Consider the following 13,025-nt stretch of genomic DNA (forward strand, 5'->3'; position numbering starts at 1 on the left):
TGCAGCTGCCGGAGTCGAGTTAAAAATGGACTGTCAAGCTGGCTTTAATTTCTGCTGCTCTGCCTCCCAGTGTCCTCCCACTGATCTGTTTATCACACCCTCCTTACCCCTTCTGTTGTTGTTTTTCTTACTGAGAGTTTTTAGCCTGGACAGCTGAATCTGCTTTTCAAAGCCCTAACCTACAGATCCTCGTACACATAATCCCAGACCTGGAGCCAACACCAGAACCTCATACTGGTAGAAAGTCTTCCCTCTAGGCATCCCCTCCCTCGCCTCTCCTGACCCACCACCCTCTTTGGGAGTGATCACTCGGAACAGATCACCTCCTGCTGCACATCAAAGCAGGGAAAGGGTGGCTTAGTGACTTTGAAAGAAAACATAATGTTTGGCCTCCTGCTCATGGGTTGTGCGAGCAGGTTGACTCTGCGCGACTCCTGTGTCTCTCGGTGCGCTCGGTTCGGGAAATGAGCAGAAGCCACACACGGATTATTCCTACCTAGCAGGTTCTAAAACTCCGTTATCTCCATCGCCCAAGCCCCTTCAAGGCTGCCCGAGACCGGGTTTCTCCCCCTAACAGGGCTCGCCAGATATGTCTGCCTCTGGGAATGACAATCGCTCCTGACGATCAGGAGGGTGGAAGAAGCCTCTAAAGTCCCACTAATGGTTTTGCTTTTAGTTCTGTTGGCAAACTCCCCTTCATTCAAGCTCCCGGCGCTCTGGAGCCAGGTCTAATTAGAAGAGTCCCAGGTTCACCCTTCTCGCGGAGAAAACGCATTAGTCATGGATGAAACCGCAGGAAGGGTGCCGGGAGCTCACTGGAAGATGAAGCTCTTCCGAAAATGCTGGAGAGCCTCCGAAGCGGAAGAGGCAAACTAGATCTGACCGCGGCCCGAAGGGGAGGAGGTAGAAACCTGGGACCTACACCGAGTACAGTTGACTTGGTTGGAGGCCTAAGCTAAGTGCATAAATGACGCTCGCTGAACATCCAAGCAGACATAAGCAAAGTGTTCAGTATGACATAGCAAAGCCTCGAGCCACGGCAATGGACGGAAAGGGCGGAAAGCCTCCAGCCGCCCGGGACAGATTCTGAACAGGGCACAGGCAGCACGAGAGTGTGCGCGCGCGCTGGGGGTGGGGTCGCGCCAAAGAATCCGAGTTAGTGGTGGAAGGGGAGTGGTCAGTTTTTGGAGAGTCGTGCACCGGGAATTGCGGACTCGGTGACCTGCGGCCCACCCAGGAAACAGCAGGTGTCTACCCTGATGCGAGCTTATCCTCAACTTCCTAGCGGCTCCCCTTGGGCTGCTGCAAGAGTCAGGGTTGAATTGCGAACCGACCCCGGGAAGGGCGGGGCGCAGGGCCGCAGAGGGGTGGTGCAGGTGGGCGGGCCGCGCCTGGGTGAGAAGGCTGGGCCTATAAAGTGCTCGCGGCCCTAGGGGCTATGCTGCTAGTCGGAGCGGGTGCTACGTGGGCTTGAGGCCGATCGCTGCTCGGGTCTGCAGGTCCCTGAGCCTCCGAGAGAGGAGGAGAGTGCCTGCCTCCGTTTACCCCGCAGCTCAGCCGGCGAGCGCGCCCGCCCCAGGGAACCCCAGGCAGGTGAGCGAGGCTGAGGCCTTGGGGGAGGGAGCAGGGCCGGAGGGCTCTACAGTTCCGGGCGCAGGGGTGAGCCCCGCGGGGCAGGTTGGCTCCAAGTTTTGCTAACTTTGAATTCGTTTTAGGTTGCGGCTGTAGCCGGCCTCTTTCAAAGTCCCGGGACTTTGTAAACTGGAGTTGCGGAGGCCGGTCCCTCCCCTTTGGAAAATGACTGGCTCGGCTAGTTTGCTTCGGGGACGCAGGGCATTTTAGAAGCCTCTGCACGTCTTGCCTCCTTTTGCAAATCTGCCCTTGTTGCCTTCTTTTTCCAGCGCCCCGGAAAGGCCGTTCCGCCCCGCGAGGGAAACGGAGCCGTTGACCATGGTTGCAACTGGCAGTTTGAGCAGTAAGAACCCGGGCAGCATTTCAGAGTTGCTGGACCATGGCTTCCACCCGGGAAGCCTGCTGAACGGTGAGTTTCCCAGCTGCTCGCCTCTCTCTACTCCAGAGTCGAAGCCCCTGGATAGAAGAGATGGGCGGGCGGTGGCGCCCCTTTCCTTGATGTCGGAGCACTACAAAATCCATCTGAAAAGACTCCTTCCCAAACTTTCTAGCACCTTCTGTTCATGGTAGTGAGAAACAAAAGCAGCAAAAAATAAAATAACCGAAGGCTGCATGGTCTAGTTTGCGGCCAACAGGCTGTTTGGGATTAAAAGTTATCTAGATTCCTTATGGGGTTGTGAAGTTACGGCGAATTTTAAGCGTACAGTTTTGTGTTTTAACAAATATGCTCACCCTTAGAACCCCTGCCATCACCCCTCCCCTTAAATTCTCATGTACCCATTTGCCATCAGTTCTCCACTCTCGCCCTCCCGTGTCCCCAGGGAAACAATGATCTGCTTTTTGTCTCCGTAAATTAGTTTCGCCTCTACAGTTTCATGCAAATGGAATCATGTAATATACACTTTTACAACTGATTCCTTCCCGGCAGCCTAGTGATGTGGAGATCCTTCAATGTTGTGGCTTAGATCAGTATGCGTTCCTTTTGATTGCCGAGTAGTATTCTATTTGTACATACACCCAGTCTTCTGTTTTTAATGTGGAAAGGAAATTTTAAAACAGCGGTGGTGCAGGACACATTTTCATTTGCAGTTTTAAGCAGCAGTTTCTAGGTTAACATACTGCTCTGGCACTAAGGAACTGTGTGGCATAGACAAATTGCCTAAGATCTTTGGGTCTTCCTCATTTAGAAGGCAAAGTGGTTGATGACCTAATTTTATAGGCCAAAGCTCTAAAATTCTCTGTCTTCAATATAGGTAAAATACGGAGCCTTCTAATTAGGAGCGTATTTGTTTCATTTAGTTATAAAAAAAATGATCTAACTGAATGCATGATGTGGAGAGAGGAAAAGGCAGGAGTCAATGAAGGTGAAGTATGCCTAGGGAGAGGAGCCATGCTCACTTGACTCTGTGTGTGTGTGTGTGTGTGTGTGTGTGTGGTGTGGCAACCTGCCAAGTGGTAGGATTAATTTGGAAGGTAGTAGGTGACCAAATGCAGAGTATCTCTTTTCCTTTGAGCAAATCTAATTTTATTTTCCTAGGACTGTTTTGTTTTGCTTGGCTACGAAAACTACCCAGCCAGTTATAAATATCCTCGTGAACCTCAAAGGTCTTTCCTTTGAGCAATTTTTAATCAGAGTGGTTGAAGCTAAAATTGGGATCTGCAGACCATTCCAGTAGAGACTTTGAAAGAAAGACACAAATTCAATATTTAATGTAACTCAGTAAGTTCATCTCAAGTTCATCACTAAGGAACAGGAGCAAAACTTCTGTGTTTTACAAGAACAAACACATATAATCTTAGAAAGTAACAGTCCATCAAAACAAAAAAAAATTATAACCATTTTTATTCCAGAGGTAATGTGTGTTCTCTGTAAAACAAAATTAGAAAACCCTCAGAGTAAGTAAGGGAGCAAGAAAGAAAAAAATCACTGGTGTTCTCAGATAACCATATATGGATTTTTGAGACAATCTGTAAGCTTGTGTGTGTATACGCATGTAAGTGTAAAAAAAAAAAAAAAAAAGTCACGCCCTATTTATCAAAACCTTTATCCCATAGATGAATTTCCAGTCTCAGAGACGTTCAGTGACTTGCTGGGTTACCCAGCTAGTTAATAGCAAAGTGAAGTCTCCGGACTCCCAAACAAACACTAGCAACAGGTAGACATAGTAGATAGATAGAAGTCACCAACGTTGTTATCTTGGTGTGTTTCTTTCTTTCACCTTGAACTTACGTTTTCTGCAGATTTTGACTACTGGGATTATGTTGTTCCTGAACCCAACCTCAATGAGGTGATATTTGAGGAGACGACTTGCCAGAGTTTGGTTAAAATGCTAGAAAACTGTCTGTCCAAATCAAAGCAAACCAAACTTGGTTGCTCAAGAGTCCTTGTCCCTGAGAAACTGACCCAGAGAATCGCTCAAGATGTCCTGCGGCTTTCCTCCACTGAGCCCTGTGGCCTGCGAGGCTGTGTTATGCACGTGAACTTGGAAATTGAAAACGTATGTAAAAAGCTGGATAAGATTGTGTGTGATTCGAGTGTGGTGCCCACTTTTGAGCTCACACTTGTCTTTAAGCAGGAGAACTGCTCATGGACTAGCTTCAGGGACTTTTTCTTCAGCCGAGGTCGCTTCTCATCTGGCCTCAGGCGGACTCTGATCCTGAGTTCAGGATTCCGCCTCGTTAAGAAAAAGCTTTACTCCTTGATTGGAACAACAGTCATTGAGGAGTGCTGAGGAGGAAACATTTTAAAGGTCCTTCTTACAATTGGATAATAAAACTGCGCAGCTGCCCCCTGAGAGTCATTTGTAGTCACCCTGCCTGCTCTCAACGAGAAACCCCACACTGAGTCATCTCCCTTCCATGCCTCCACGTTGACAGCAACCCAACTAAAAAGCTGATTGATTTCACGGCCTTTGAGAAAGGACCCGAGAAAGCGTACATTCTCTGCCTGTATCACGTTTTCACAAAATGGCATGGAATAAAAGAAGCAATCCACTTTAGTTTTCCGTGTGACCTCGCTTTTTCCAGGTAGTCTTGCTAAAGAGACTGTAAACCAACTGTGCCTAGTTTGATTTTCATATGGCTTTTTTTTCTATATGTTTCCACAGTGATCCTTTCAGTCACAGAAACTTAGTGATGCTTAGCCTGTCAAAACTTCCAGCGGCCCACACCAGTTTCCTGCCCCGACTCAAATATGAAGGGTGCCTAGACTGGAGGGTAGAATGGAGTGGGCGAACTTAATGAAAAGTTAACCCCGTGCAGGAGTCAATAGGCAGTGTCACATCAAGAACAGAGCTCCTTCCGTTTCCTTGCATCCTGTCTGTGCTTCTGTTTCCAAGAGGCGGCGAAAGCGAGTATTGTCATTTCAGTCACCACGGTGTTGTTTTAGATATGGTACGCGACAGGCTCCCTTTTTCTAGTGCTCAGGTATTGACCGTTATTTTTCAACTCGAGAAATGGAAAGTGTTGAACTGATTTTTTTGGCATCTAGTTGATTACTCCTCCACTGGTGAATGTGTATGGGGACGGGAAGTGAGTTCCCAGATCCACTTCCTTTCTCATTTGCTTGATAATCTAGCTTCTTTTCATTATTACGTATGCTTAACCTCAGACGAAGCCTCTCACTGTGTCGGTGTTATCTGGCCCTGGCTTCTCCTGGGAACCGAAGTGTCTCTCCTTAACCTGAATCTTCAAAGGAGATAACGTACATGCTACCACTTTTCATTATCGGGATGAGCCTATTAAGTCCGCTTTGTCTTTGGATATCTGCTTTATAGTACGGACTAGAGAATGAAAATCATGGTCTAGCTACCCAGGTTTCTTCAGCCTTGGATACCCGTCCCTGGAGAGCAAGAAAGACCTGGTTTTTTTCTTATTCCAACGCGCTAGATCACTAGCCATCCTTGTTTAATCGTAGAGTGTAGCCTCCCCACTGTGGTATTCAATTCAGCAAGACCCTCACATTTTTGCCCGAAGTCCCCTATAAGGAGTTTATTCGGGTCTCCCGCCCAAATTATTAGTACTGCTTTACATAACTGAGGCCAGGCTCCTAGGGACAAATGTCTTCATCCTGGCGTTACTCAAAAGCAGGCGCGGCTGATCCCATAAGTGACCTAAAACTTAACTATTCAAATCAGCAAGCGGTCTAACAAATCAAACTCTTCCTCTTTGGAAAGATACCGCAAAGCTGATCTTTATAGGACTGGGCCAAGATAAGTCAACCTTGTGTGCATGTCTGTTATTGTTTAGGGCTGCAAAGGTCACTGTGATTCCTTGCGCATGGCTTCTCGGGTGTGGATGTAGAACCGCTGTCCTTCTTCCACTAACAGTTGTCATTTGTCATTGACTCTTGTCTTTTGTGCTCATGAAATGGTTGATGGCTTATGGAGAGTCTGAAATTAATATTCCTGTTCAAGGAAATTAAAGTTTGTCTATTTTTGACAATAAAGCTTCATATATTTTTAATCCTGTTGTCTTTAATGAGTTGATAACAATAATCGCTTGAAAATATATCTGACAATATTTAAGGGAGGATGACCAAACAATTACTCCTTTTTGGCAAAGGCTCTTTGTACCCTTCATTGTAATACTCCAATTATATTTATCACATGTGCTTATGTATCAATAGTGATTTGCTTCATGATTTTTCAATTACAATCATTTCTATAGAAAAACACTAATAATTTGAGTTCCTTCGGCAACCACCTTTTTACAAGCCAAAACTGTATCAACTGTGTCTATATCAAATTCTAAGATCAGTGCATATTTTCATTTTCACTAGTTTATTCCATTTGAACATATCTTTCTTTTCAATGTTTATTTTTTGAGAGAGAGATAGAGTGTGAGCAGGGGAGGGACAGAGAGAGAGAGAGAGAGACAGAATCTGAAGCAGGCTCCAGGCTCTCAGCTGACAGCACAGAGCTCTGTGTGGGGCTCAAACCCATGAACCGTGAGATCAAGACCTGAGCCGAAGTCGGTCACTTAACCGACTAAGCCACCTAGGCGCCCCGTATCTTTCTAATTCTACTACTATCAAGTTGAGTTTTTAATCTTTTCACCTATTTCTTCTGTCTCCTTATTTATGGTCATTAGCTCAGATTTCTCAAACCGTTCAGCCCACATTTAATAACAGTAACTATTGGGCTCTGTTCTAGGTGCTTCACACCGATGATCTCACTTACTTCTCCAAGGGCCCTATGAAATGAGATTACGGTAATCTCTATCTTGTAGCTAACTGTCCAGACACAGGTTTAGTAACCTGTCCAAAGTCAGCAAGTTATGCAGGAGAGCTAGAGTACTATATAAAACCAAGCCGACTCATGGGCCAAGTTCACCATGCTGCTACCAAGTGCACAAGGTAGCACAGAGACCTTATCCACATCACCAAAAGCCTGTAAAAACGATGCCAGAAACATCTGCCGCTAAATTTGAAGAATTATTAATGTGGTTTCTTTTCAGGTAGGAAAAACGAGGAAACTACTGTCACTATCCACCATTCACTGGAGCTGAGCTATGCTTAAAAAAAAAAAAAAATCCAAATGTTTAAAATACGTGCATTTCAGTCCTGGCACCTTCATGCCCGTCTTGTACAATTGGCCTGGTTATTTTCTCATGTACCTTCAAAAAAAGGTGTAATCTGTCCCTTCTTTCTCCCAGTAGAGAATAAACTGTTAGCTACAATGTGTGATGGCCTCTTTAGAGAATGAGATGTCGTATTTTCCTCTTATTAATAGGAAGATAGTATTATTGTAATGGATTCAGTCTCCAGAATCCGTTTCACCAATAATAATTTACATCCTTACGGAGTCAGCTTCATGCTGCCCTATTGACAGTTTTCCATTTGCACAGTGGAAGGATGTACAAGTGTAAAAAATCTTAGCGGTCTATTACACTCAGTTCTCAATTAACTACATTGGTTTAAATAAGTGATGATAGGAGATGTAGAAGATGGCGGCGTAGGAGGACGCTGGGCTCACCGCGCGTCCTGCTGATCAATTAGATTCCACCTACACCTGCCTAAATAACCTAGAAAACCGCCAGAGGATTAGCAGAACGGAGTCGCCGGAGCCAAGCGCAGACGAGAGGCCCACGGAAGAGGGTAGGAAGGGCGGCGAGGCGGTGCATGCTCCACGGACTGGCGGGAGGGAGCCAGGGCGGAGGGGCGGCTCGCCGGCCAAGCAGAGCCCCGGAGGCTGGCTTGCAAGAGCGGAGGGGCCTGACGGACTGTGTTCCGACAGCAAGCGCGACTTAGCGTCTGGGAGGTCATAAGTTAACAGCTCTGCTCTGAAAGCGGGAAGGCTGGAGGACAAAGGGAGGGAGAGCTGCTGAGCCCCCGGACGACAGAGCTCAGTTTGGTGGGGAACAAAGGCGCTCACCAGCGCCATCTCCCCCGCCCATCCCCCAGCCAAAATTCCAAAGAGAACCAGTTCCTGCCAGGGAACTTCCTCGCTCCGCGCAAACACCCAACTCTGTGCTTCTGCGGAGCCAAACCTCCGGCAGCGGATCTGACTCCCTCCCGCTGCCACAGGGCCCCTCCTGAAGTGGATCACCTAAGGAGAAGCGAGCTAAGCCTGCCCCTCCAGCCCCTGTGCACCTTACCTACCCACCCCAGCTAATACGCCAGATCCCCAGCATCACAAGCCTGGCAGTGTGCAAGTAGCCCAGACGGGCCACGCCACCCCACAGTGAATCCCGCCCCTAGGGGAGGGGAAGAGAAGGCACACACCAGTTTGTGGCCCCAGTGGTGGGCTGGGGGCAGACATCAGGCCGGACTGCGGCCCCGCCCACCAACTCCAGTTATACACCACAGCACAGGGGAAGTGCCCTGCAGGTCCTCACCACGCCAGGGACTATCCAAAATGACCAAGCGGAAGAATTCCCCTCAGAAGAATCTCCAGGAAATAACAACAGCTAATGAGCTGATCAAAAAGGATTTAAATAATATAACAGAAAGTGAATTTAGAATAATAGTCATAAAATTAATCGCCGGGCTTGAAAACAGTATACAGGACAGCAGAGAATCCCTTGCTACAGAGATCAAGGGACTAAGGAACAGTCATGAGGAGCTGAAAAACGCTTTAAATGAAATGCAAAACAAAATGGAGACCACCACAGCTCGGATTGAAGAGGCAGAGGAGAGAATAGGTGAACTAGAAGATAAAGTTATGGAAAAAGAGGAAGCTGAGAGAAAGAGAGATAAAAAAATCCAGGAGTATGAGGGGAAAATTAGAGAACTAAGTGATACACTAAAAAGAAATAATATACGCATAATTGGTATCCCAGAGGAGGAAGAGAGAGGGAAAGGTGCTGAAGGGGTACTTGAAGAAATAATAGCTGAGAACTTCCCTGAACTGGGGAAGGAAAAAGGCATTGAAATCCAAGAGGCACAGAGAACTCCCTTCAGACGGAACCTGAATCGATCTTCTGCACGACATATCATAGTGAAACTGGCAAAATACAAGGATAAAGAGAAAATTCTGAAAGCAGCAAGGGGTAAACGTGCCCTCACATATAAAGGGAGACCTATAAGACTCGTGACTGATCTCTCTTTTGAAACTTGGCAGGCCAGAAAGAATTGGCACGAGATTTTCAGTGTGCTAGACAGAAAAAATATGCAGCCGAGAATCCTTTATCCAGCAAGTCTGTCATTCAGAATAGAAGGAGAGATAAAGGTCTTCCCAAACAAACAAAAACTGAAGGAATTCATCACCACTAAACCAGCCCTACAAGAGATCCTAAGGGGGACCCTGTGAGACAAAGTACCAGAGACATCACTACAAGCATAAAACATACAGACATCACAATGACTCTAAACCCGTATCTTTCTATAATAACACTGAATGTAAATGGATTAAATGCGCCAACCAAAAGACATAGGGTATCAGAATGGATAAAAAAACAAGACCCATCTATTTGCTGTCTACAAGAGACTCATTTTAGACCTGAGGACACCTTTAGATTGAGAGTGAGGGGATGGAGAACTATTTATCATGCTACTGGAAGCCAAAAGAAAGCTGGAGTAGCCATACTTATATCAGACAAACTAGACTTTAAATTAAAGGCTGTAACAAGAGATGAAGAAGGACATTATATAATAGTTACAGGGTCTATCCACCAGGAAGAGCTAACAATTATAAATGTCTATGCGCCGAATACTGGAGCCCCCAAATATATAAAACAACTACTCATGAACATAAGCAACCTTATTGATAAGAATGTGGTAATTGCAGGGGACTTTAACACCCCACTTACAGAAATGGATAGATCATCTAGACACACGGTCAATAAAGAAACAAGGGCCCTGAATGAGACATTGGATCAGATGGACTTGACAGATATATTTAGAACTCTGCATCCCAAAGCAACAGAATATACTTTCTTCTCGAGTGCACATGGAACATTCTCCAAGATAGATCATATACTGGGTCACAAAACAGCCCTCCATAAGTTTACCAGAATTGAAATTATACCATGCATACTTTCAGACCACAATGCTATGAAGCTTGAAATCAACCACAGAAAAAAGTCTGGAAAACCTCCAAAAGCATGGAGGTTAAAGAACACCCTACTAACGAATGAGTGGGTCAACCAGGCAATTAGAGAAGAAATAAAAAAATATATGGAAACAAACGAAAATGAAAATACAACAATCCAAACGCTTTGGGACGCAGCGAAGGCAGTCCTGAGAGGAAAATACATTGCAATCCAGGCCTATCTCAAGAAACAAGAAAAATCCCAAATACAAAATCTAACAGCACACCTAAAGGAAATAGAAGCAGAACAGCAAAGGCAGCCTAAACCCAGCAGAAGAAGAGAAATAATAAAGATCAGAGCAGAAATAAACAATATAGAGTCTAAAAAAACTGTAGAGCAGATCAACGAAACCAAGAGTTGGTTTTTTGAAAAAATAAACAAAATTGACAAACCTCTAGCCAGGCTTCTCAAAAAGAAAAGGGAGATGACCCAAATAGATAAAATCATGAATGAAAATGGAATTATTACAACCAATCCCTCAGAGATACAAACAATTATCAGGGAATACTATGAAAAATTATATGCCAACAAATTGGACAACCTGGAAGAAATGGACAAATTCCTGAACACCCACACTCTTCCAAAACTCAATCAGGAGGAAATAGAAAGCTTGAACAGACCCATAACCAGCGAAGAAATTGAATCGGTTATCAAAAATCTCCCAACAAATAAGAGTCCAGGACCAGATGGCTTCCCAGGGGAGTTCTACCAGACGTTTAAAGCAGAGATAATACCTATCCTTCTCAAGCTATTCCAAGAAATAGAAAGGGAAGGAAAACTTCCAGACTCATTCTATGAAGCCAGTATTACTTTGATTCCTAAGCCAGACAGAGACCCAGTAAAAAAAGAGAACTACAGGCCAATATCCCTGATGAATATGGATGCAAAAATTCTCAATAAGATACTAGCAAATCGAATTCAACGGCATATAAAAAGAATTATTCACCATGATCAAGTGGGATTCATTCCTGGGATGCAGGGCTGGTTCAACATTCGCAAATCAATCAACGTGAGCCATCACATTAACAAAAAAAAAGAGAAGAACCATATGATCCTGTCAATCGATGCAGAAAAGGCCTTTGACAAAATCCAGCACCCTTTCTTAATAAAAACCCTTGAGAGAGTCGGGATAGAAGGAACATACTTAAAGATCATAAAAGCCATTTATGAAAAGCCCACAGCTAACATCATCCTCAACGGGGAAAAACTGAGAGCTTTTTCCCTGAGATCAGGAACACGACAGGGATGCCCACTCTCACCGCTGTTGTTTAACATAGTGCTGGAAGTTCTAGCATCAGCAATCAGACAACAAAAGGAAATCAAAGGCATAAAAATTGGCAAAGATGAAGTCAAGCTTTCGCTCTTTGCAGATGACATGATATTATACATGGAAAATCCGATAGACTCCACCAAAAGTCTGCTAGAACTGATACATGAATTCAGCAAAGTTGCAGGATACAAAATCAATGTACAGAAATCAGTTGCATTCTTATACACTAACAATGAAGCAACAGAAAGACAAATAAAGAAACTGATCCCATTCACAATTGCACCAAGAAGCATAAAATACCTAGGAATAAATCTAACCAAAGATGTAAAGGATCTGTATGCTGAAAACTATAGAAAGCTTACGAAGGAAATTGAAGAAGATTTAAAGAAATGGAAAGACATTCCCTGCTCATGGATTGGAAAAATAAATATTGTCAAAATGTCAATACTACCCAAAGCTATCTACACATTCAATGCAATCCCAATCAAAATTGCACCAGCATTCTTCTCAAAACTAGAACAAGCAATCCTAAAATTCATATGGAACCACAAAAGGCCCCGAATAGCCAAAGGAATTTTGAAGAAGAAGACCAAAGCAGGAGGCATCACAATCCCAGACTTTAGCCTCTACTACAAAGCTGTCATCATCAAGACAGCATGGTATTGGCACAAAAACAGACACATAGACCAATGGAATAGAATAGAAACCCCAGAACTAGACCCACAAACGTATGGTCAACTCATCTTTGACAAAGCAGGAAAGAACATCCAATGGAAAAAAGACAGCCTCTTTAACAAATGGTGCTGGGAGAACTGGACAGCAACATGCAGAAGGTTGAAACTAGACCACTTTCTCACACCATTCACAAAAATAAACTCAAAATGGATAAAGGACCTGAATGTGAGACAGGAAACCATCAAAACCTTAGAGGAGAAAGCAGGAAAAGACCTCTCTGACCTCAGCCGTAGCAATCTCTTACTCGACACATCCCCAAAGGCAAGGGAATTAAAAGCAAACGTGAATTACTGGGACCTTATGAAGATAAAAAGCTTCTGCACAGCAAAGGAAACAACCAGCAAAACTAAAAGGCAACCAACGGAATGGGAAAAGATATTTGCAAATGACATATCGGACAAAGGGCTAGTATCCAAAATCTATAAAGAGCTCACCAAACTCCACACCCGAAAAACAAATAACCCAGTGAAGAAATGGGCAGAAAACATGAATAGACACTTCTCTAAAGAAGACATCCGGATGGCCAACAGGCACATGAAAAGATGTTCAGCGTCGCTCCTTATCAGGGAAATACAAATCAAAACCACACTCAGGTATCACCTCACGCCAGTCAGAGTGGCCAAAATGAACAAATCAGGAGACTATAGATGCTGGCGAGGATGTGGAGAAACGGGAACCCTCTTGCACTGTTGGTGGGAATGCAAACTGGTGCAGCCACTCTGGAAAACAGTGTGGAGGTTCCTCAGAAAATTAAAAATAGACCTACCCTATGACCCAGCAATAGCACTGCTGGGAATTTATCCAAGGGATACAGGAGTACTGATGCATAGGGGCACCTGTACCCCAATGTTCATAG

General features: G+C 44.8%; 1 protein-coding gene across 1 annotated transcript; it reads left to right on the forward strand.

Annotated features, from left to right (window-relative positions):
- The first annotated feature begins 767 nt into the window (after positions 1–767).
- DDIT4L (DNA damage inducible transcript 4 like) lies at positions 768–6,096 on the forward strand. Its single transcript, XM_045471873.1, has 3 exons — positions 768–1,593; positions 1,902–2,041; positions 3,874–6,096. The coding sequence occupies exons 2-3, from the start codon at positions 1,951–1,953 to the stop codon at positions 4,362–4,364; spliced, it is 582 nt and encodes a 193-aa protein (XP_045327829.1). The 5' UTR covers positions 768–1,593; positions 1,902–1,950; the 3' UTR covers positions 4,365–6,096.
- The last annotated feature ends 6,929 nt before the right edge of the window (positions 6,097–13,025 follow it).

This window comes from Leopardus geoffroyi, chromosome B1 (genome assembly GCF_018350155.1).
Source record: "Leopardus geoffroyi isolate Oge1 chromosome B1, O.geoffroyi_Oge1_pat1.0, whole genome shotgun sequence".
NCBI lineage: Eukaryota > Metazoa > Chordata > Mammalia > Carnivora > Felidae > Leopardus > Leopardus geoffroyi.

Bases quoted from the DNA above. Each gene is read 5' to 3' on its own strand.
- DDIT4L (XM_045471873.1), top strand. From the start codon at position 1,951: ATGGTTGCAACTGGCAGTTTGAGCAGTAAGAACCCGGGCAGCATTTCA. The intron at 2,042-3,873 runs GTGAGTTTCCCA...CGTTTTCTGCAG, and splicing joins CCCGGGAAGCCTGCTGAACG to ATTTTGACTACTGGGATTAT.